We start from the raw sequence: 25,636 nt of genomic DNA, 5'->3' as shown, positions 1-25,636 counted from the left end.
GGAAGGTCTTGCCTCACAAATTTGGTTGAATTCTTTGAGGAAGTGACAAGAAGGGTTGATGAAGGTAGTGCAGTGGATGTTGTGTACGTGGATTTTAGCAAGGCATTTGACAAGGTCCCACACGGCAGATTGGTCAGGAAAGTAAAAGCCCATGGGATTCAGGGTAATGTGGTAAACTGGATAAAGGGTTGGCTTTGTAACAGGAAACAAAGGGTAATGGTCGATGGATTGCAAATGGAAAGTTGGCTCTCAAGTGTTGTTCCACAGGGCTCGGTGTTGGGACCCTTGCTGTTTGTGTTATATATTAATGATTTGACGTGAACGTGGGGGGGGCACGATTGGGAAATTTGCAGATGACACAAAGATTGCCTGAGTAGTGAATAGTGTAGAGGATAGGCATAATTTCCAAAACAATATAGATGGGTTGGTGGAGTGGGCAGTAAAGTGGCAGATGGATTTTAACATAGGGAAGTGTGAGGTCATACATTTAGGGAGGTCAAACAGTTACAGGGATTACAAAATAAATGGGAATATACTAAGAGGGGTAGATGAAGTGAGAGGTCTTGGCATACAAGTACACAGGTCCCTGAAGGCAGCAGTTCAAGTAGACAAGGTTGTAAAGAAGGCATATGGAATGCTCTCCTTCACTGGCAGAGGTATAGAATATAAAAGTAAGGATATAATGTTGAAATTGTATAAAATATTGGTGAGGCCACAACTGGAGTATTGTGTGCAGTTCTGGTCACCATATTACAGGAAGGACATAATAGCTCTGGAGAGAGTGCAGAGGAGGTTTACAAGAATTGTGCCAGGGTTAGAAAAGTGTAGCTACGAGAAGAGATTGGATAGGTTGGGGTTATTTTCCTTAGAACAAAGAAGGCCAAGAGGTGACTTGTTTGAGGTGTACAAAATTATGAGGGGAATAGAGTGGACAGGATAAAATTGTTTCCCTTGGTGGAGAACTCCAGAACCAGGGGACGTGATTCATTATAAGTGGCAGAAGGTGTGAGGGGGACATGAGGAAGAACTTTTTTGCGCAGAGGGTAGTGGGTGTCTGGAATTCGCTGCCCAAGTTAGTGGGAGAGACAGAAACTCTAAACTCTTTTAAAAAGTACCTGGATCTGCACCTTAAGTGCTGTAAGCTGCAGAGCTATGGGCCGGGGGCAGGAAGGTGGGATTAGAAAGGGCACCTGGGTGTCCTCGGGCTGGCATGGACAAGATGGGCCGAATGGCCTCCTTCTATGCTGTAACTTTTCTATGGTTCTATGGATGAGGACCTCAGTTACGTGTGTAGACTGAAGAAGCTAGGGTTGTCTTCTGTAGAGAAGGTTGAGAGCAGATTTGATAGAGCTGTCCAAAATCATGAGGGGACTAGACAGAGTAGACAGAGGGGAATTATTCCCATTAGTGGAAGGGTTGAGAGCCAGAGGACACAGATTCAAGTAGATCTTCGCTTTAAAACTATCCTAACTAACCTGATTTCTTCTTCTGAATCTAGCTAAAGCCTGCTCTTGCAGGTTTCAGAGTTAAAACCTTGACTGATTTTACTGCCTTTGTAGACTTGTCAAATTGCCTGTGTCTCTGTCTCGATCTCCCTGTTCACAGCCAGAAAAGGTGAGAGACTTCCCAACGGGTGCAAGATGCTTACTGACTAGCAAGAAAGGCTGAGGAATTGCTTTTTATTTAAAGTCATGTTGCAATAACACCAAAGTATAATATTTAACCACCTAGCATCTGAATTCTTTAAAAGCCCAGTACTTAAAAGTGAAACTCCACCCCAATTAATTCCTGTGGCAACATAGTTGAAAAAATATCCTGAGATTTGGCACCTACTCTTGCCATTCAGTGAGGTCATTTTCTAGAATTATCTTCTCTGTACTTTTTAATCTTTTAGATATCTCTATAAAATCACTTTACAGGCACCTCCCCTGAAGTTTCTGACCTATGACCCTAAGGATTGACAACATGACTTTTCAGTGAACTATACTCATCTCCAAAGCATATCTAGTTCTTGAATGTCTGTGTCTCTGTGCCCAGCACTGGGCATAGCACAAGAGAGGAGTCCCATTCAAGTACTACATAGTTTAAGCATTAGTTCCTCCCTGCCAACTCATCCACATAATTCAGTATTCTCTTAGCTCCGCTAATTGTTGTTCTGCTCTTTCCATACAAATATGAAAAAGTAGGGAACTTTGGAATAGCAAGCCATCTATTTGAACCTACTTCCTTAGACAGAGCTAAAGTACAAGCTGGAGCCTACAGCGCCCATGCATTAAGTAATCCTGCTAGTAGCATTAGCAGGTTCTCAACACTTTCCAGAAAACATGGTCAAAGATAAAAAGTCAGAAGTGAGTCCTCCAATGGACTTGGTCACCTAACAGTCAGTAAGGGCAGAAAACACTAAATGACATTGTACTGATGTTAAAATATTCAATCATTAGCTATCACAAAATATGCTACGTAACAGATTCAGGATCCTTGGTGGAATCTGGAACTCTGCCTCCTGATTAGACAGCGTCAATATGGGGAAGCAGAAATTTAACATTTTATTACTACAGAATAAAAGTGGAACAAGAAATTATCCACAATTTGAAAAATCTGGATCAATGCTAATAACTGACTGTGTGATTCACTACTGCTAAAACACCTGAGTATAACAATAGTGTAAGTCAACTCCTGGCTCAAGTGGAGCTATTGAGGCCACAGACTCCTGTTGCCTCTGTAAATAATGTTAAACCATTCACTCCAGTGTCAAACACAATTACCAGGCTTAATTTTATTTCAAAAAGTTCTGGTAGGAAGCGCAGGTAATCAAATGAAAAAAAGACTTGTTCAAAATTAGTGAAATTTCTTTTAACTCCCATTGTTCTGTTTAACCCTCTCTATCTCTCTTTGGTGCCAGGCACTCTATATAGTCAGCACAATGCTATGGAGTTACTGAAAGCATTTCTTCCGCATGCCATAAGACTCAACAGTTTTTAAAATCAGAGCCCACCCTTGCCCACATCCTGAAAGAGCAAGTGTATAGTCAGGTGGGAAATACCTGTCCTGAAAGTAGCTCAGGATGAAAATGTGACTTATGCCTCTAGGAACAGCCAAGTATGTGACTCTAAGCTTGCAATACCTGTGTACTTCCAGGTCACGTCCTCCAGCTGCAGCTGACTGTCTTTGGGCATATGCTGTTTCAGCCAAGACCAACAGTGTACCTGTTGGTCCGTGGGAGAGATGATAAAGAAGCTGAAAATTGAACAAAAGCACGTGTTAATTCCAATACAATTTACTCACCACACAGCACTTAAAAGACTCAACATTACTGTGGAGAGGAGTGTCAACACAATACCTTCACTGCCCAGCTGACTCGACTCAAAAGGTGTGGAGAACAACTCCAGAACAACGAGGACTACATTTTAATTACCTCAATTACTTCCATCTTGAAAGGATCTTTTATCTGAGACTTCTCCTCTGTTGGCATTTGAATGTTTAGTCTCCATGAATATCCGTTCAAGCAGCCCTCCCCTTACTCTGTTTTATTCTGGTACATTGCTCCCTCTGTTTGTGCAGGTCAGCAACAAACAGGAAATTAAAATTGTTTTTATTGCAACACACTGCACAGAAACTCTTTGCAAAAGCAGAGACTTTTCAAAACTGGCAAAATCTCAACAGAGCTGGCAATAAATTAATGACAAATAAAAGTTTATTTACTACATGACAAGAAAGCCAAAAATAGTGAAACATTTAAAGAAAGATATACTTTACTCCTTTTTGGAGTGACATTTCAACTCTCCTCAAATTAGTTCAGCATTTCAATTACATCAAGCCTGGTTCTATAATGTCAAGCATCACCATGTATTGGATTAGAGTGGAGTGGGACAAAATAGCAAAATTAATCTGAAGGTGCCAGCAAACAATGAGCTCAGTTCAACACAGTGTCCGCAGATGACATCATCCAGCATGCCACACTGAGCAAGTCAGGCAAGTTCTGCTGAAAGTGCATAGCGAAACTTGGGGATGAGACCAACAGTCTCTGGACTTGCATCAGGCAAGTACACCAACCGTTCCAATATGTAGTTGATCTCTTAAAATCGGCTGCACCTCTGAGCAAACCACACTGAATTTCCCATCCTTGTACAAGGGAGCATCCTGTGTCAACATTTTATTTCGCAAATCAAACAACAACTTGTATTTATATAGCATCTTTAATATAGTAAAACATCCCACATTATCAAACCAAATCTGACACCGAGCCACGATATAGTCAAGCAGATAACCAAAGCTTGGCCAAAGAGGTAGGTTTAAGGAGCGTCTTAAGAAAAAAAGTTATACAGACAGAGTGTTTTAGGGAGGGAATTCCAGATTTTTGGGGCCTTGGTAGCTGAAGGCCCGGCCATCAATAGTGGAGCAATTCAAAACTGGGAATGCTAAAGATGCCAGAATTGGGGAAGCACAGACATTGAAGGGTTGTGAGGCAGGAGTAATTACAGAGGCAGGGCAAGGCCATGAAGGGATTTGAAAACAAGGATGGAGAATTTTAAAATCAAGGCATTGCTCAACTGGGCAGTGAGCACAGGGGTGATGAGTGAATAGGACTTATTGTGAGTAAGGACATGGGCAGCAGAGTTTTGGGTGACTTCGAGATTATGAATGGCAAAGTGTGGGAGGCTGGCCAGGAGTGTCTTGGAGTAGTCACGAGGCATGGATAAGAGTTTCAGCAGCAGTTGAGCTCAGGCAGGAGTGGAGCTAAGGGGATGTTATGGAAGTGGAAAGAGGTGGTCTCAGGGATGTGTGATTGGAAGCTCAACACAGGATCAAATATGATTCCAAGGTTACAAACGGTCTGGTTCAGCCTCAAACTGTTGCCAAGGAGAGGGATGGAGTCAGTGGTTAGGGAGCAGAGCCTGTAGCAAGCACAAAGACTTTGATCTTCCTAATATTTAGTTGGAGGAAATGTTTGCTCATCTAGGCCTCGATGTCTGATACAGCAGAGTCAAGAAAGTTGGTGAAGGGGTAGAGATGGGTGCTGTCAGCATTTATGTCAAACATAAGAACACAGGAAAAATGGACACAGATTTGGGAGCTGACCTCATGTTCAAAGAATTCGGAGAGGAAAAGCAGTTGGAGATGATAGTTTGCAAGGACAGAAGAGTCAAGGGTCATTTTTATTGAGGATGGCAGAAGATTTGAAGGGGAAACAATCACACTTTCTGTTGAACATTCCTTCAATAAAAACTGTCACATTATACATAAAGGAAGCTGTAATGATATTCCGATGGCAGGTTTTAATTTACAATGTGCATATTCCCAGGTGAGGAACTTTAGTGGCTTCTGGGCAGACACATGAACAAGTACCTGCGTTTGTTAAGTCGCACGACGCTGCAGTCATTCTGGTAGCCGCCCCGTTCATTCAGCATTCCTGTGTGCACAATGTGTCCCACAGGAACATCCAAGTCATTGGAGCAGAGGTGCTGCAATATCTCTAGTGCCTGGCCACCTGAGGACTTAAGCAGAGTCTGATCAGCACACAATACAAACACTGGAGAACAAACTGATTTTTAAACAGATTTTTACTAATAAGTTCCCACATTTTTAAATTTAGAATCTTATCTGTCTGAAAACTTCCAAACTTGCCGATGGGTCTTAATGTTTCATAATTATCAGACCTGTGTAGCCGATCTGATCAATGTTCCCTCTAATTACCTTATGCTGTATGCAGCCTGCTTGTTGCCTGCTTGGTTAAGTTCTAGACTTCTGTGCAGCCATGAACCCATGCAGCTCAGAGGAAACATTGGTCCTGATCAACGTCAGTCTCTCAACCACCAGCTCCAGAGATAGGTTAATGCAGTCTCCTCTACATCAGGAAGTGTAACAGGGAGCTTGTCCTGCGGGATCTTCCTATTCAGAAAGTGGCTGCTGCTTTTACCCACTAAACAGTCACTTCAAAGCAATTCAATGCACATGAAGGATATTCACACACTGCAGAGAGGTGGTAAAGCAGTAAAGAAATGCAAGACATTCTTTCTCAGTCATGAGGTTTCAGTCTGCACACCATCAGCTGTGCTTGGAGATGGTAGCTGGTGTAGTCTGAAAATGTCACTCCAGTACACCTAAACAAAAATGTTGGCATGACATAAATAAAGCCATGGCATAACTAGTAAACAGGATTACATGAAAAGGTACTCAAAGGCTTTAACTTGTTTTTTTTTAAAGAGTGAATCTTCATACCTCAGATTTTTGTCTGGATTTAATCTTTTAAAACAAAATTGACAATGAAGAATTTCAATTCCATTCCATTTCCCTTGGGCAAATCCACTTACCAAACTGGGTATCAAGAGAAGGGAAAGTGGATGAGTCAGGAAAGAAGAGGCCAATCAATCTTACCTCTGTATTGGCAAATTTCTGACATCTATGAGATGAAATGAGCAAATACTAAGAAAGGCTATGCAGGGACAGCTAGCATGGATTTCTGAAGGGCAGGCTATGTTCAAATAAGTTAATTAAATCTCCAAGAAAATCCCAGGGTGTATAGATAAAGAGAATATGATGGATGTGTTCAGGTGGATTTTCAGAAGGCATTTAATAAGGTCCCAACTTATAAGAAATTAAGGCACAGGGTATTAAAGGGAACTAGCTGCATGGATTAAGACAGTCTTACCTAAAGGAAATCATTGACAAGCCACATGTGTGGCTACAAAGACATTATTAGCGCATGTGGCTAAAACACTGGTTGACAACCCCTTAGGTACATTCTCACATCCAGATAAACATACTTCCAAATGTGTAGATTTATTTAGCAACACCATTCTGTATACTCGGGAGTAAAGGCTCAATCAAAAAACACTTGCACTCTGCTTTTCATCCTACCATTTTACCAATGAACGTGCAGAAAGGTGATAATAAACATTCATACACCATACCAATATGATGTCAATTGCTCATTCTTTTATTTTACTGATCATAAATGCAATTAGCCATACCTGGATTTTCAAATGGCCAATACATTGGACATCACTGCATTAAGAGATAGATGAAGGCAGCTCAGAAAGCAGTACATGTGTGTAAACAGACGTCTTTTGGATTGATGGGACAGGATATTGCTCTGTGGCAGGAACCTCATTTGTTTCCATTTTCTAAATGATTTTGTCAGACACAAGAGGAAGGATATTTGCTACAGACATCAGATTGGAGGTATGTCAAACTTATGAGGGCTATAGTCCAGCAGACAGTTCATTTGAGTTGCCAGGTGGTTTGCAGGTGCAGTTCAATTTTACAAAAAAGAGTCAAAAGAAATATACCATGAACAGCAAGATCTTTAATAAAATGAAGGAACGGAGGGATCCAAGGTGCGATATATATGTCTCTAAAAGGTAAGAATGCACACCAAGGGTTGTAAAGCAGCAAATACATAGGAATAGCGAAAGATTTTGAGAAAGTAAATAGAGGTAGGTTGTTTCTTCATGACATCTGTAAAGGGGTACACATTCTGTGTTATTTATATGTGTTTTCACACAGGATTATTAAAACATTGAACAATTTAGCACAAGTGTTTATTGGGGCTGACGCTGTATCATTTAAAAGGAGCTGGATAAATATTGGAAAAGGAAGATTACTAAAAGAAAAGTCAAAGTAATAGAATTGGATTATTAAGGAACTTGAATGAGCAAAGGCCTGACAGGCCAAATGGCCACCACCTGTGCTATAATTTCTCAGGTTCTAGATCCTGGAACCCCAATCACTTCCCACTGTGTATTGCAAAGAACAGGTGCAAACTCCAGCACCTCTCTACAATCTCCACCACCGAGTGGAATTACAACCGTTTACAGTACAGGAAGTGGTAATTCAGGCCACTGAATTCATGCCGACTTCCCACAGAGCAATCCAGTCGGTCCCATTTCCTCGCACGATCCCCATAGTCCTGTAAGTTTGTTTCCTTTATGTGCCCATCCAGTTTCCTTTTGAAATTATTGATTATTTCCGCTTCCACCACTCTAGAATCATAGAATGGTTAGAACATACAAAGGCCATTCGGTCTGCAAGCTGTATCTTCATTCAGAAGGGAGTTCTTACTTTCCATTTTACATTTAAATATGAATAAACTGTTGAGTGATGACAATTATTGACTGAGATTTTGCATAAATTTTCAAAATCAATAATTTATGATCCTCAGTTGTCAAATGAACACTTTAGCCTTAAACATACAGAATGTGACACTGCAGTTTGTTCCTATTGAAGATTCCCTTCCACAAAGTTTACTTCCCAAAAGTACCAGTCATACATTTACAATCACGGAATAAAACAGCACAGAAAGAGACTACTCAGCCCATCAAACCGGTTCAAGGTCTTTGGGGAAAGAGCAGGGTCGTGAGATTAATTGGTTATCTGCGCCATATCAATTTTTTCCCTTCATGTATTTATCTAATTTTTTTTTAATGTTACTATTGAATCTACTTCCACCATTTCTTCAGTCATTTCAGATCACTACAACACGTTAAAAAAAAATGTTTCCGCGTGTTACTTCTGGTTTTGTCAATAAACTTAAATCTCTGACCTCTAGTTACCTTCTGCCAGTGGAAACAATTGCTCCTTATTTAATCCCATCAAAACCATTAAATTTCATCTACCACATGTCTGCTCCTTTTAAAAGTCTCTAGAACCTCCTGAAAATTACTATCCTTCTCAACGTTTATTACATTTCTGAGTTTCGTATCATCAGTGAACTATGTTCCACATATGAAAAAGAGCTGTCGTCCTAATACCAATCCCTTAGGACCACTATATAGCCTCCATTCACCGCTACTTTCAGCATTCTACCCCTTAGCGAGTATTATAATCATATGGCCACTGTTCCTTTAATCCCATGGGTTTTAATTTTGGTAACAAGTCTATTTGGTACTTTATCAAAGTCTTTAGAAAGTCCATATGCACATCAACCACACTACCCTCATTAACCCTCTGTTATTGCAAAGAACCTAATCAAGTTAGTGAAACACTACTTGCCTTTAACAAATCTATGCCGACTTGCATTTATTAGCCCACACTTTTCCAAATGCCAATTAATTTAATCCCAGATTATGGCCTTGAAAGGCTTCCCCACCACCAACGTTAGGCTGACTGGCCCATAGGTTCCAGGTTTAGCCCTCTTCCCTTTTTAAACAGGAGTATAACAAGAGCACAAGAAATAGGAGGGGTAGACCATATGGCCCATCAAGCTTGTTAAGACCATAAGACATAGGAGCACAAGTAGGCCATTCGGCCCATCGAATCTGCTCCGCCATTCAATGAGATCATGGCAGATCTGATAATCCTCAACTCCATTTTCCTGTCTTTTCCCTATAAAGCTTGATTCCCTTACTGATTAAAAATGGCTATCTCAGCCTTGAATATACTTAATGACCCAGCCTCTACAATAAACAATTCCACAGATTCTCTACCCTCTGAGAGAAGAAATTCCTCCTCATCTCCGTCTTAAATGGGCGACCCCTTACTCTGAGACTATGTCCTCTGATCCTAGACTCTCCCACAAGGGGAAACAACCTCTCAGCATCTACACTGTCAAGTCCCCTAAGAATCTTATATGTTTCAAAAAGGTCGCCTCTTATTCTTCTAAACTCCAATGACTACAGGCCCAACCTACTGATCTCTTCTCATAAGAAAATCCTTCGATACTCAGGATCAACCTAGTGAACCTTCTCTGGGCTGCCTCCAATGCCAGTATATCTTTCCTTATATAAGGTAACCAAAACTGTTCACAGTATTCTAGGTGTGGTCTAACTAATGCCTTGTATAGTTTTAGCAAGACTTCCCTATTTTTATACTCCTTTCCCTTTGAAATAAAGGCCAACATTCCTTTTGCCTTCCCTATTACCGGCTGATCTTGTATGCTAGCTTTTTGTGATTCATGCACTAGGACCCCCAAATCCCTGTGTGCTGCAGCTTTCTGCATTTAAATAATATTCAGTCCTCTATTCTTCCTGCCAAAGTGTATAACCCCACATTTTCCCACATTATATTCCATCTGCCAAGTTTGTTCCACCATTCAATACAATTGTAGCTGATTCTGGGCTTAAACACCATTTTCCCATCTGCTCTCCATATCCCTTAATTCTCTGAGACACCAAAAATCTGTCTATACCAACCCTAAACGTATTCAACAATGAGAGCATTCACAATCCTCTGGGTTAGAGAATTTGAAAGATTCACAACCCATTGAGTACAGTAATTTCTCCTTACCTCAGTCCTAAATGATCAATCATCCTCTTATCCTGAGACTGTGCCCCCATGTTTTAGATTCCCCAATCTCTTAGTGTCTACCCTATCAAGCCTCTTCAGAATTTTGTAGGTTTCAATAAGATCACACCTCATTCTCCTAAACTTCAAGGAACATAAGCCCAATTTACTCAGCCTCCCATCATAGGACAACCCCCTCATCCCTGGGACCAAATCAGAGAACCTTCATTGTCCCGCCTCCAATGCATGTAAACCCTTTCTTAAATGTGGAGGCCAAAACTGCACACAGTATTCCAGATGCAGACTCATCAAAACCCTGTACAATTGTAGCAAGAGTTCAGTAGTTTTGTATTCCAATCCCCTTGTAATAAGGGTCAAAATGCCATGTGCCTTCTTAATTGCTTGCTGCACCTGCATGCTAACTTTCTGTGTTTCTTCTAAGAGCATACCCAAGCCTCTTTGAACATCAACACTTACAATTTTCACATCTTTTAAAAAATATTCTGCTTTTCTATTCTTACGACCAAAGTGGCTAACACTTCCCTACATTACACTCTATCCATGATCTTGTTGCCCTCTCACTTAACCAGTCTATAACTCTTTGCAGTCTCTCTATCTTCCCCACAGCTTACCTTTCCCCCTAGCTTTGTATCATCAGCAAATTAGATACATTACTCAGTCTCTGCAACCAAGTCATTCATATTGATTGTAAATAGCTGACATCCCACCACTGACCCTTGCAGCACTCCACTGTTCACTGTCTGGTAACTATGCCCACTCTCTGGTTTATATCCATTAACCAATCATCTATCCAAGCTAAAATATTATCCCCAACTCGATGAGCCCTAATCTTGTCTAATAACCTTTTTGTGCTGTACCTTATCAAATGCCTTTTGGAAATCCAAGTATACTGCATCTACTGATTCCCCTTTATCTACCCTACTTGTTACATTCTCAAACAAGTCTGATAAGTTTTTCAACAGGATTTCCCTTCAGTAAAACCACGCTGACTTGGAAAAGCATAGCATGAATAGAACAAGTGCATTGTTAAGACTTCTTTAATCAGATTTTAGCATTTTCCCAGTAACTGATATTTGGCTAATTGGCCTGTTTTCTCTCTCCCTCCTTTTTTGAAACACAGTGTAACATTTGCCAACTTCCAATCTAATGTGACCATTTCCGAATCTAAGGAATTTTGGAAAATCATAGCCAACGCATTCACTATCTCTTTTAAAATCCTAGGATGTACACCATCAGGTCACAGGGATTTGTCAGAATTTTGTCCCTTAAATTCCTCCTATACTTCTTCCCCTGTTGATATTAATTTCCTCAGTATAACATTTTCAATCCTCCAGGCCCAGATGATTCCTATATTTAAGGAGAATTGGAACATTGTGGTCAGAGCCTCCATAATTTTCCCTTTACTTCCCCCACTTGCTAGCATTGTACTTGTTGGTAAACCATATTTCATTTTCTTCAGAAATTTTAAAGGGGAGTCTTAAATCAGCTTCTGAAATGAAGCTGCGTGAACTCCTCATTCCCCGAAATATCTCAATTTATATCAGCTTCATAACATTCAGTCCCATGCACTTTTGCAACCGCAGGGTGTGGAATGCAATCTATTCCTCTCCTGTAATTAATTAATGTGATTGCAAGGCTTTCAACTTTCTACTGCCTCTGTGGAGCCCCACTGGAATTCCCAGGCCCTCCAGAGATGTTATATCTAGACTGGTTCAACCTTACTGACTCATACTCAGGGTAGACTCATTTCCCTGCGCCGTCTCATCTCATGAGTCAATAGTTTGAAGCTGACTTCACATTTGTAAGTTACTTTATTGAAACATAACTCAGACTCAATACATACAGTATTTGAGCTTCACAGAGCCAGCACAGGCAAAACAGGCCGAATGCCGAAAGTTTTTTTCTGTGCTGTAACCATCCTATGATTTTTTGCTACCTACTAGAGTGGTGGAAGGAAAACAACTAATGATTTCGAAAGGATGGACACTTGAAGGAAACAAACTTGCAGGGCTACAGGGATCGACCAGAGAAATGGGACTGACTGGAATGCTCTGCGGGGGGAGAAGGGGCAAAATGGACTCAATGGACCGAATGGCCACCTTCTGTGCTGTAAATAACTATGATTCCACAACATTCTTCAACTTGCATTGGAAACTGTTCAGAGCAGGTACACTAGGTTGATTCCTGGGATGAAGAGGTTGCTTCATGAGGAAAGGCTCAGCAGGTTGGCCTGTATTCATTGGAATTTAGAAGAAAGGTGATCTCATTGAAACATATATGATCCTGAGGGGTCATGACAGGGTAGATTTGAAAGGATGTTACTCCATCTTGGGGGAACCTAAAACTAGGAGCAGAGTTTCAAAATAAGGGATCTCCTAATTAAGTCGGACGTGAGGAGGAATTTCTTTACTCAGAGAGCAATGGAGGCTGGGTCATTTGAGTTAGACAGGTTTTGATCAACAAGGTTATGGTCAAAAAATTTTGACAAGGACAAAGTTTGTGGGGAGCAAGCAGGAAAAAGTGGAGTTAAGGCCACAATCAAATCAATCATGATCTTACTGATCAGTGAAGGAGATTCAAGGGGCCAAATGGCCTACTCCTGCCCCTATTTTGTGTTTTCGTTTTCTTCTTCCTTCCTACAATCTCTGTGACCATTTTTATGGATTTAAACAGCAAAGGTTTCAGTAGTAGAGTAAGGGCTCTACAATTCAGGTTCAAAACTTCCAGCTGCTCTGGATGTTGCCTTCAAATTCCCATTCCCAGGTCTACGGAAAAGTGTTGCTATATCTCACTTTGCTTAGTTACACACTGACCTGTTGTAATTTTTCAGCCCTGATATATTTTAGCCTTTAAGATATTTTTTGATGGGATCAGTATTGATCAAGCTGTAGGGCAAATTCTTGCTTCAGCAGAAACTTACACTGAGTTCAAACTTGGTGAAAGATGACATATCAATGACGCAAACAGCCTCCTTGCAGCACTTGACCTCTGCTCCTACAATATCAAACCAGTCTGGTTTGTAGAAGGTCTTACTCTGGTCTAATTCCAACAAATCTGGGAAGACAAAAGGAAGAAGTTCAGAGATTGAGATTTCAGACTAACGTGGAACAGACAACTGGAGAAAGTGCAGACAGAATCTATAGATGGATGTGGGACAGACAAGAGGAGAAGGTGTACAAACTGAGACCACAGACCAATGTGGGACAGACAACAGGAAAAAGCACAGAGGCTGATGTTGGATATCAGAATCATGTTGCTCGGACCTGCAAAGAGTTAGAAGTGGTATACCTTAGGGGACAATGGTGGTTCCCATTTTTGCTCTTGCTATATATAGATATTCTACACTTGGGTATAGACAGCGCCACCATGATATTTTCTAACAAGATAAAAACAAGAGTTTTGGCAAACAACGAGGCGGGCTATGAAGGGCTTTGGAAGAGACACGGTTTAGCCAATTAGGTAGTCAGAAGGCAGATGCAGTTTAATGCGGACTAATGTGAGGTAATGTATTTTGAGAGAAAACGTGGAAAAACACTGAGGCGTGAATTAATAGAATAGAGGTTCAAACATATAATACCCAGAAGGAATGAGAACAAGTACAGAAAACCATTAAAAATGACCAGTTGTATGCTGGGTTTTATAAAGAATGGCATAGACAACAAGAATAAAAAAGTAATGATAAATTTATACAAATCATTGGTTAGCCCAGTTAGAGTATGCAGTTTTGGGTGCTGCATAATAGAAGACCGAACCCATAGAGAATGTAGATTCACCAGGATAATGCTAGACAATACCAAGGATGGGAACCTGCAATTATGAGGGGAGTCTTTAGATACAGGGACTATTTCCACTGGAACAGGAAAGGATTAGAGAATTTAATGCACCTAAGAGTCCTCCATTACAACAGTGGTTACACTTCAAAAGTAATCCATTGCCTGTAAAGCACTTTGAACATCCTGAAGTCATGAAAGACACTTCTTTGAGATTTAAACACATTACTTTGTTCCTCTCTGTAGAGCCAGTTACCAGCGTGAGAGGAGCCAGGAGTTGAAAGAGCGCGAGGGGAGTTGGGGGTTGAGAAAGAGCGCGAGGGGAGTTGGGGGTTGAAAAAGAGCGCGAAGGGAGCCGGGGGTTGAAAAGAGCACAGAGAGCAGACCTGCGTGAGAAGGGCAGCGGCGGCAAAGAGGCCCTTCAACCTGCTTCTACCTGTCAGCGCCAAAAGTGTGACATCACATGAAAACAGGTAGGTGATTGGTGGGTATCTCTTTCGTGTCTCTTTTCATTGGCCAAGTGGTTTAAATCAGGAGACATTATTACAGCTGAAGAGTACAGTTAAGAAATTCACTTTTAAAACATTCAACACCCAATTTAATTCATTAAGTAGAATAGAGAAGGTTGGGCAGGTGATGTGTTGCAGCTATACTATGTGGGAGCTGGTGGACGCCGGTGCGATCCATGGTGACCACACCTGCAGCAAGTGTTGGCTGCTAGAGGAACTTCAGCTCAGAGTTAATGAGCTGGAGTCCGAGCTGCGGACACTGCGACACATCAGGGAGGGGGAGGGAGTTACCTGGACACTGTGTTTCAGGAGACAGTCACACCCCTTAGATTAATTACATCAAATTTGGACCGTGGTCAGGGACAGGAGGGTGTGACTGAGAGTGAGGCAGGAATGGGGATCCAGAATCTAGCTTTGGAGGGGCCTCAGCCAGTGTCCTTGTCCAATAGATATGAGTTTCTTGCTCCCAGTGTGGACAAGGGCAAAGGCGTCAGGGATGATGAGTGAACTGACCGCAGCACTGTGGTACAGAGCGCCATTCAAGTGGGGGGAGAAAATAGAAATGTAGTAGTAATAGAGGACAGCATAGTTAGGAGAATAGACACTGTTCTCTGCAGCAAAGACAGAGTCCCGAAGGCTGTGTTGCCTACCTGGTGCCAAGGTTAAGGACATGTCTTCTGGGCTGGAGAGGAACTTGGAGTGGGAGGGGAAGGATCCAGTTGTCGTGGTCCATGTAGGTACCAATAACACAGGTATGAAGTTCTGCTGAGGGACTAAGAGCAGCTTGGGATTACATTAAAAAGCAGAACCACAAAGGTAATAATCTCCAGATTACTACCCAAGCCACGTGGAAATTGCCATAGGGTAAGTAAGATTAGAGATGTAAACGTGTGGCTCAAAGATTGGTGTGCGAGAAATGGGTTCTGATTCATGGGGCACTGGCACCAGTACTGCAGAAGGAGAGAGCTGTTCCGTTGGGGCGGGTTTCATTTGAACCATGCTGGCACCAGTGTCCTGGCAAACTGTATAACTAGGGTTGAAGATAGGACTTTAAACTTATTGGTAGGGGGAGGGTTCAATTGAAGGGAAGCTTAAAAATCAAAAGGAAACAAGAGAGCAGAAACAAGAGATGCAGGGTAGTGAAGAGGCGAACAATTATCAAAATGTGACAGGAAGGGGCAGAATATATAAGCAGCAGAAATTAGACCCAGAATTAGTAACAATGGCAAAAAGTCAAAGCTTAGGGTTCTTTATCTGAATGCATGATGCATTTGTAACAAGATAGGTGAGTTGATGGCACAAATAGAAATAAATGAATATGACTTGACAGCTAGTACAGAGACATGGTTGCAGAGTGACCAAGACTGAGAACTCAATGTTCAAGTGTTTTCAACGTTCTGGAAAAATAGGCAAAAAGGAAAAGGAGGTGAGGTAGCTTTGTTAATAAAGGAAGGTCAGTGTGGCGCTGAGTAGTGATATGGGTGCAATAGATCATGATGTGAAATCAGTTTGGGTGGAAATAAGGAGTAGCAAGGGGAAGAAGTCACGGGTGGGAGTTGTCTATAGGCCCCCTAAGAGGTGCCTCAGTGTAGGACAAAGTATAATCAGGAAAAAATGGAGGCGTGTAAGAAGGGCACTATAATTGTCATGGGTGATTTTAATCTGCATACTGACTGGACAAATCAGGTTGGCAGGGGTAACATGGATGACGAATTTTTTGAGTGCATCAGGAATTGTTTCTTAGAGCAATACGTTGCAGAACCTACCCGGGAGCAGGCTATTTTAGATCTAGTAATGTGTAATGAGGTGGGATTAATAAGAGATGTCGCAGTTAAAGATCCTCTGGGGGTAGCGATCACAACATGGTAGAATTTCAAATTCAGTTTGAGGGCGAGCAACTCGGGTCTCAAACCAGTGTCCTCAATTTAAAAAATGGCAATTACAGCGATATGAAGAAAGAGTTGTCTGAAGTGGGCTGGGAAAATAGAGTAAGGGGAAGGTCAATGGATGAGCAGTGGCAGACATTGAAGCAAATATTTTATAACGCTCAGCAAAAATTTATCCAGGTCAAAAAGGACTCGATGACATGGATGAACCACCGGTGCTTAACAAAGGTGGTCAAGGAGAGTAACCAATCAAAAACTATGGCATACAAAGCGGCAAAAGCTAGTAGTAGGCCAGAGGATTGAGAATTTTTTAGGAACCAGCAGCCGATGATTAAAGAGCTAATAAAGAGGGAGAAAATTGATTTTGAAAGGAAATTGGCAAGAAATATAAAAATAAACAGCAAGAGCTTCTATGGGTGTTATATATAGAAAGAGAAGCTAAAGTGAGCATGGGACCTTTGGAGGATGCGACTGGAGAATTAATAACGGGGAACAGGGAAATGGCAGATAATTTAAACCAATATTCTACATCGGTCTTCACGGTGAAGGACACTATAAACGTCGCAAAGATATCAGATAAGTAACGGGCTAATGGGAGGAAAGATCTTGTAACAGTCTCTATCACAAGGGACAAAGTATTTGACAAACTAATGGGACTAAAGGCAAGCATATCACCAGGATCTGATGGCCTGCATCCAAGAGTTTATAAAGAAGGGGCTGCAGAGATTGTGGAGGCATTGGTTAAAATATTCCAGAACTTCCTAGATTACAGGAGGGTGCCAGTGAATTAGAAAACCGTTAATGTCTCGCCCTTATTCAAGAAGGGAGACAAAAAGCAGGAAACTATAGGCCAATCAGCCTAACATCTGTTGGTGGGAAAATGCTAGAGTCCATTATTAAGGAAGGAATAGCAGGACATTTAGAAAAGCTTAATGCAATCAAACAGAGTCAACGTGGTTTTGTGAAAAAGAAATCACGTTTGACAAACTTGCTAGAGTTCTTTGAGGATATAACAAGCAGAGTTGATAAAGGGGAACCGGAAGATGTAGCGTATTTGAATTTCCAGAAGGAATTTGATGAGGTGCCACACAAAAGGTTATTACACAAGATAGGAGCTCATGGTACTGAGGGTAACATATTAGCATGGATTGAGGATTAGTTAAAACACAGAAGACAGAGAGTTGGGATTAATGAGTCTTTTTCAGGTTGGAAAGACATAACTAGTGGAGTACCACAAGGATCAGTCCTAGGGCCTCGATTATTTACTATCTATATTAATGACTTAGAGGAGGGGGCAGCAAATTTGCTGACGATACAACAACAGGTGGGAGGGCATGTTGTGATGGGGACATAAGGAACCTGCAAGCGAATATAGATAGGTTGAGTGAGTGGGTAAAACTTGGCAGATGGAGTTTAATGTAGGTGAGTGAGAGATCATGCACTTTGGTAGGAAAAGACAAAATGCAGACTATTATTTAAATGGGGAGTGACTCCAAAAAAGTGCAGCAGAGGGGTATCTGGGTGTTCTTGTGCATGAAACACAAAAAGTTGGCATTAAGAAGGCTAATGGAATTTTGGCCTGTATTGCTGGAAGGTTAGAGTTTAAAAATAGGGAAGTCTTGATACAATTGTACAGGGTGTTGGTGAGGCCACACCTTGAGTACTGTGTACAGTTTTGGTCCCCATATTTAAGAAGGGATATACTGGCATTGGAGGCAGTTCAAAAGAGATTCACTGGGCTGATTCCTGGGATGAAAGGGTTGACTTATCAAGAACAGCTAAACAAGTTAGGCCTTTATTCAATAGGGTTCAGAAGAATGAGGGGTGATCTTATTGAAACGTACAAGATTCTGAGGGGGCTTGATAGGATCGATGTTGAGAAGATGTTTCCACTAGTGGGGGAATCTCAAACTAGGGGACATAGTTACAGAATAAGGGGACACTCATTTAAAACTGAGATGCGAAAGAATTTCTTCTCTCAGAGGATAGTGAATGTCTGGAATTCTCTATCCCAGAGAGTCGTGGAGGCTAGATCACTGAAAGTATTTAAAGAGGTGGTAAATAGATTTTTGAAATATTGGGGAGTTGAGGGCTATGAGCAGCTGGCACAACAATGGAGTTGAGGCCTGGGGCAGATCAGCCTTGATATTAATGGGCAGGGCAGGCTTGAGGGGCCAAATGGCCTACTCCTGCTCCTATTTCTTATGTTCTTATTTACCATAGTACAGATCTCTGAAATCATCCTGCTCACCAAGTAACTTGCACTATTAATGGTGTAAATTTAGGTCCAAAAATTACATACAACCGCCCAAAGCCACATCTGACAGCCACAATACCAACATCAGGGAGGTGCACTGCTTTGCCTACTGATGAAATGCACAAGGTATATCTCACCCTTTCCAGGCGGGACAAAGTGCTTGACTCTCTCAAAACCATGCTTTTCCATCCAACGCGCGCCTTGTGCATCCAGGCGATCATACAGGGGAGAGGTCCTGAGCTGTCGGCCAGTCTGGAAGTCCCAACGAGGAACCTTCAGTTCATAGATTAGAGCTGCCATCAGAAAGGGAAACAAAAACTGAGCTTTTTTTTCCTAAGGTCTGCAAAGCCCTCAGCTTCTATCTGTAACCCAAGCCAGTCACAGTGGTCTACAAAGGGGTCTGCGAAAGGATCAGATACCAGGAATTACAGCTGCTCATTTAAGTGGTTTTAAGCAGTGAACTAAGCAAAAAGGCTACAGATTATGGCCAATCTTTAAAACAGCAGATAAGCTGAACAACACAGTTTAGATAAAACACTTCCATGCCTGGGGTATCAACGGCTTTTGAATTAAAAGTCATATTAACACAGGTCAAATCAAACAAAATTGCACCGCATTACTGTGGAAAAAACATTAGACTGGTTTTCGTGTTTATTTTCTTTCGTTTCTCCATTTCCAAAATCAGTGTCAAAAACAACGTATGCAGCTAGACACGGAACCATGTGGGAGTCAAAAAGGATAACTGGGCACATCACACTTCACAGTGTCAGGGCAGTAAAAGGTGACTGACCCAATGTGCTCTTGTCCTTCCTCCTCGTGGGCAATGGGGCCCTGGCTGAATTTAGAAATTCATTCTGTGAGGATCAACAGTCAAGAAACTGCATCCTTACCACCCCATTTTCCCTTAAATCTGGTAATCTCGTAATCACATCCCCAAGCCTCTGAATCAACAGAACCTCTGCCAACAAACCCCAGCCCTAAAGAAACTTCAGCAGAGACTGGAGTTTCAGTGAACAGTACTGCCAGATTCCTCACCCAGCCAGTACACTGTTTTCTATATCTGATACATTTAGAGATAAAGGTCTCTTCAACACAGTATCAGGCCCAGCTCCTGCTCCTAGTCACTGTTCCTTTACATATCAGTTCCCTGGAGACTTACGCATCACTTCCATGACACGATGACGGAGGAATGTGCGGCTGCTTTGAAGCGCCCCAAAGCGTTTGATATCCAATGGCCAGACATTTGCTGAGGGGTATCCATGCACCATCCATTCAGCCAAGTATCTAAAGAGGAAAAAAAATCTAAACAAACAAAAGTTTTCAGGAAGTAGTCATAAAAAAAACCATCAATCATACAACAGGAGCTGCAGAATCACAAGGAACAGGGATCTAACCAATTTAACATGGAATTAATAAACGACAGTTAAGAAAGGAAACAGCTATGTTCAAGTGATCAGTAGTAACAGCATCCTGATAATCTCATCAGTGAACATCCATATCAACATCAATGAATCAAAAATTCTCTTCCATGATGATCATTTTTATTATATACACCAATGAAGGTTCTTATTGCACAAGAGCAACCTGAACATAGAGCAGCATCTCTATCTAGCCAATGCATAAAGTTCTACACGTGACTGCTGGGCTCTCTAAGTCCAGCTGTTCACGCTCAGAGCAGAAGATCAATGCAGGTGTCAGGACTGCGGGACGCTAATTCCACCTGTGTGTTCACAGAGGAGCAGCAGTATGTGTCACAGCCCAGTAGGTGTCGCAATCCCAACACATACTGTCCGGGAGTAAAAAGAACAGATGATCTTCAAACATGTTGGTTTGCTGAATTACAGTTATGTTTGAACATTTCAGCTTATGTCCAAGTGAAGGCATCTTGGGTCACAAGCTAATCGGTGACCAACAGCTAAGCCTGAGTGAATCTAACACCATGCATTGCAGACTTTCTCCATCTGTATCAACTTTGTGCTGAACTCCAGACATCTATGTTTTATGCTTTAGGTTCTTTTATTTTAGCAAATCTTGGAGTGGATAATCTGGAGGGACCAACAGCCAAATGGTATCTACTCGATAAGGTCTGTGAAACTAGAAACAGTTCATGTATTCTCCTTCTGTGCCAATTCCATCCTAATCTTTGAAGGCTGCTTATTATACTTCAACAAAATATTCTGCAGTTCCTGACAGCGAAAAATATACAATTCACCAAGGACTGAAAACTTGACACTAAAAATGCAAACACCCAAGAGCAATTAGGAAAATTTAAAATTAACTGGGCTGGGGGAGAGGTGGGATATGCGTGATGAGTAAGGATACTTCCATCAATACTACATACAATTCTCTGACACAAACACAAGTACGGTTCCCACACCTTCCAATGAAGCACATGATCAGTCCATCAGTAGGAGCTAAGAGAGAATCATCCAACTTTCCTCTCTCAATGAACAGAATACCCCATCACATCTGCTCTTGCTAGGAAACGTTTCACTGTACGCATTCGTACATTGTAACTGTGCCCCTCCCAGTGATCGGTGAGCCACTCACTTCCCAGCTCCACCTGCGAAGGACGAGCCACTGGAATTCATTCCTGCCAAAACAAAGTAGTTCTGCACAGCTGCTGACTCTCCCATGATGCACCTCATGTCAGCAGTGAAGGATTCTGGGCAGTTCACTAACTGCAGGATCTCAGCTGACTCTAGGGATGGCATCCGTCGTAGCAATGCACTCAGCAGCGGCTCTGGCAACACAGAACAGTCGCAACATTAAACTGGAGCATTCAACCACATTCATCCTTCAACATCATGTCTCTGGGTCTGATAGTTGAGACCTCCAGAGTATTTGTATTCAGTAATAATCCCATTCACTCCTCCCAGCCCCATTTCCTGGGACACCCCAACCCCCTGAATACGCTGGGGTACAACTCCAATGGCAGAGCCATTGTCAAGTTATCCACCACGCTGTCATTGGATGGTGATGAGAAGCAGGATTCCCAGACTAATCTTTCCCCTTTCTCATTCAAGTGTTCTGAGGCCAACTGAAAAGTCCCCAACCCAAATCAACTAACCCCAGCACGGATTGGGAATCAAATCTGTAATGCTTCTCAGTATCTCACCTAATGCTGATTTTATCCCGACACCTTCTGGGAGCTAAACTCTGCCTACGTTGCAGAGGGTGTATTCAGCGATTTGAAGTTGACCCATCTACACATACATTTTGCACAAGTGCTGACAAAGACTATCAGAAGCATAAACTACAGGTAAATCAATGAGAACCAAACAAATGATACCCAGTTTAAATAACCTAACCACACAGAGAAGCTTAAAAAATTGGGTGCATTCACTTTAGAGATGCATAGGTGGCACAATAGAAGCATATAAAAAGACTAGGTCATCTTCTCATAGATAGACCGGGGAAGGCTGTGGTCAGGCATCAAAGCTACACAAAAGTAGAGCTTGGTTTAAATGTTAGGCTTTCACCAGGGGATAACTGGCCGTTGAAATAAGTTTCTAGATCATGTTGCAGACCTTCAAAGTATTCTGGAACAGTTCCTAGCAGAGGCAAAGGTGGCATCTAATAACAGGCAGGTGAAATTTTAGACAATATAGCATGGTCAACATGGAGTCCAGTCTAATTTAGATCAGGGTCTCAGAGGAATTAGTACTTCATTGAGTTTTTATTCTGATTCTTTGCTTCCCAGGTTACAGGGCTGCTGGTGGTAGGGGGTGTCTAAACACAATGCTACAGGTATGACTGTAATGGGGCAGATTTGATGGAATAGATAGTCTATCTTTGCCTGTCACTTCCATATGTTCACAGCACTTACAACGCCAACATCATGTGGGATAATTGGCCCAGACATAGATACAGCACTGTCAAGTCCATATCACCATCTCTACGGGCACTTCATTATCTTGTAACTCTATGCAGCCCCTTAACAATCAATTTTAGAGATAATGCAGTCTCTACAGAGCTAAGGAGGAAAGTTGTGGCCGCAAGTGGAGGGAATGTGTCAATGTCTTGCCTATTTATAGAAAAGTCAGGTCGTGGGTCAGCAGCAGTGAAACTACAGTTAGTCCCATCTCTAAGAGACTGAAAATAAAAGATTCATCTATTTGCTAATGGCTGTCACAACTTGCCATTTTCTAATGACTTTTCAATATTACCCATGTCTTTCATCTCCCATTATGTAGGCTTAGACATGCACATACACAACTATATCACCTGGCAGAGACACACACGTACTAAGATGCCCAGCTCCAGCACTGAACCAACCCCATTCAAGCTGCATTTTCCAATTTCCATTCCCTACACTTAACTGACTTCCAAACCCTGCAAGACCACCACCCATCCCCAAACTCCCTACCACCACGTACCATAGTGATCCCAGTCCTCAAGCATGCTTTGGAATTCCAGTTGGTTTCTGCCCTCCGTGAAGATAGGTTTTGGGTTCTTTTCAAAGCCCCCAGAGAGCACACCACCCTGCCAGTTGCGGACATAGATCCTACCGTCCAGATCCACGATTACTGGGAAAGGAAGGAACATAGTTCATCAGAAAGGACACAGCCCTGTGAAAGATGTGGGGAGGAAAAGATTAAGGGCTGTGCAGGTAAGAGTTCAGACAAAAGATATATCAATGTAAGCTGCAGCCCGATAAAGACTGTACTGTTCTACAAGGATAAATTCTTACAATTCAAGTTTTTGAGGCAGCCTGTTTGCCAGCAAGAGGCAAGTCAGTTGGTCAATATATGTAACCAAAATGTAGACCACCCCACCAACTCCCTGTGGGGACTCGCCCCACCCCACCCACTTCCCTGCAGAGGGATTGGCACCCCCGACAGGAAAGACTTGCCCTGCCCTCCTTCCGCAGAAGGGACTCACTAACTCCATCCCTCTCCCGAGCAAATGCCTGAAGCTGAAACAGACTGCTCGCACCTTGGCGTCTTTTTTGAACTTTCAAGATGAACTTTCACCACATATTCATGCTGTTAATAAGACTGCTTACTTCCACATACATTACATTGTACGACTTCATCCCGGTCTCAGTTCATTTGCTGCTGAAACCCTCATGCGTGCCTTTTGATACCCCTGGACTTGATTATTCTAACATACTCAAGGCTAGCCTCCTACATTCCAACTTCCATTAACTTGAGGTTATCCAAACCTCAATGTTAAACATCTCATTCTTGTTTTCAAGTCCCTCCGTGGCCTTGCCCTCCCTATCTCTGTAATCTCCTCCAGCTCCACAACTTCTGAGATACCTGCAACCCTCCCTAATTTTAATCATTCCATCATTGCTGGCTATGCCTTCAGCTCCTTGGTTGTAAGCTCTGGAACACCCTCCAAAACCTCTCTACCTCTCTTTCCTCCTGTAGGAAGTTCCTTAAAACCTCTCTTTGACCAAGCTTTTAGTCACGTGTCCTAATATTTCCTATAAAGCCTATGTGATGCACATTGGCTTGTTTTATTGCATTGAAGGTGCTATATAAATATAAGCTGCCATTGGTCTGAAGTTGGCCATTAGTCAGCATGGGCAGAGTTGCTGGTGTGCATCTCATCAGTGCCTCACATGTTTAATGTGATTAATGCTTGATGCTGACATGCTTAAAGTTAGCTTCATAAGTTCAAGGACACAAGTCTGAGCCTTAGCTCTGCCAAACACTCCAGTCATGTGGTTACAGAAGTCAGGAGTGTTCTGGCCTGGATGGCCCATGTGACAATCCCCAGATATAAGTGGCTACCTCATGCACATCTCTGAAAGGCTGACCACTGGAAGCACAATAGTTACTGCCTTATCTGGCCGAGTAGAAGAGGTTGTGTGGATATAAGAATTCTACTATAGGATGCAAAAGGGGATTTGCTGGGGTGGTTGAGGGAAATCAACAAAGAAAAGATCCCATGGCCTTCAATCCTATTCACAATGAGATATTTGTCCAGGTGGTCTTTAAAGCCTTTAACTGATGCTGTGTTAACCATTTTTATTTGAGCTAATTTATCAACTCCAACAAATTGAAAGTAAAAATCACATTTTCCATAAGTATCTTCAACCCACTTCGGCAAGTACACATTGATTCATATTTAAAAACTGTGGTGTTGTAAACAAGCTGTTAATTCCAGCCAGGCATGTGTAATGTCAGTCTCCCTACCTGGCGTGTCAGGGCGCAGCCCCTGCTTGAGTGGCCGTGTCACCAGGTAAAAGTGCTCACAGGGATGCAGTGGGACAGTCACGGGCTCATCACTCATTAAGCTGAGCTCATAGGCCCACTGGCCAGAGAAGTGCAGGGGGTGGGGGGGTGCAGTGCGGTTGGGGGAATGGGGGAAGGTGGGGGGGATGGGGTGGGGGAGAGAGAGAGAGAAAGGGAGAGAGAGAGAGAGAAAGAAAGAAAGTTAGCTTCAGATACTAAACCCAAACACATAACACACACTTTGATTCTACACGAGTTCAACTATAAAAGCCTGGGCCAATTTACTCTGCAGATGTTAATAGCTTCACTCCCAAAGCGGTTGATGCTGAATAGTATGAAACCAAAGTGAGAAATGGAAAGAAAGAAACTGGTCCAATATCAATTTTTATAACAACCCACAAATGCTGTGTGCAAGTCATCAAATTCAAAGTTTGAAACACAGAATTGTAAGTTTAGGCATGGGGTGAAAGAATCCAGTTTACGACTGTGTGTTAGTATAAATCATCATAAAGCTGTCAGTCTTGTTCTGCAGTAGGCATCGCCGTAGGCAGCAGAATCTAATTTAATAGGGGAGGCATATTGCACCATCCATCCAAGTTACGCCAGCCTTCAGCTTTTCCTGAAGCACCTGCTCCATGCATATAATGTTTGGGATAGAGGCAAGGGACCACCAGCTCAGGGAGGCCTCCAAACTAGCAGTTTGTAAACCCAAGGCACGTATGAGTTCCTTTTATGCTTTAACAGGTCTTCCAACGTTAAATGCACCATTTTTTGTGGTTTAAAG

The 25,636-nt window shown here is 42.2% G+C and overlaps 1 protein-coding gene across 3 annotated transcripts in view; it reads right to left on the bottom strand.

The window, feature by feature from the left end:
• Positions 1-25,636, bottom strand: part of pdpr (pyruvate dehydrogenase phosphatase regulatory subunit) — a 61,426-nt gene that overhangs the window by 12,297 nt on the left and 23,493 nt on the right. The window contains exons 7-14 of one of the 3 annotated variants that reach the window (XM_041192692.1): positions 24,814-24,931; positions 23,044-23,193; positions 21,215-21,407; positions 19,824-19,948; positions 18,802-18,957; positions 13,163-13,296; positions 5,347-5,495; positions 3,125-3,237 (exon numbers count right to left, since the gene is read on the bottom strand). In XM_041192692.1, coding sequence (XP_041048626.1) covers positions 3,125-3,237; positions 5,347-5,495; positions 13,163-13,296; positions 18,802-18,957; positions 19,824-19,948; positions 21,215-21,407; positions 23,044-23,193; positions 24,814-24,931 — 1,138 coding nt within the window. Of the gene's footprint in view, positions 1-3,124; positions 3,238-5,346; positions 5,496-13,162; positions 13,297-18,801; positions 18,958-19,823; positions 19,949-21,214; positions 21,408-23,043; positions 23,236-24,813; positions 24,932-25,636 lie in introns of those variants that run through there. The other 2 variants (XM_041192695.1, XM_041192694.1) reach the window with 2 other exon arrangements.

This window comes from Carcharodon carcharias, chromosome 7, assembly GCF_017639515.1.
Source record: "Carcharodon carcharias isolate sCarCar2 chromosome 7, sCarCar2.pri, whole genome shotgun sequence".
NCBI classification, from domain to species: domain Eukaryota; kingdom Metazoa; phylum Chordata; class Chondrichthyes; order Lamniformes; family Lamnidae; genus Carcharodon; species Carcharodon carcharias.
This window is presented reverse-complemented; position numbering and strand designations above follow the sequence as displayed.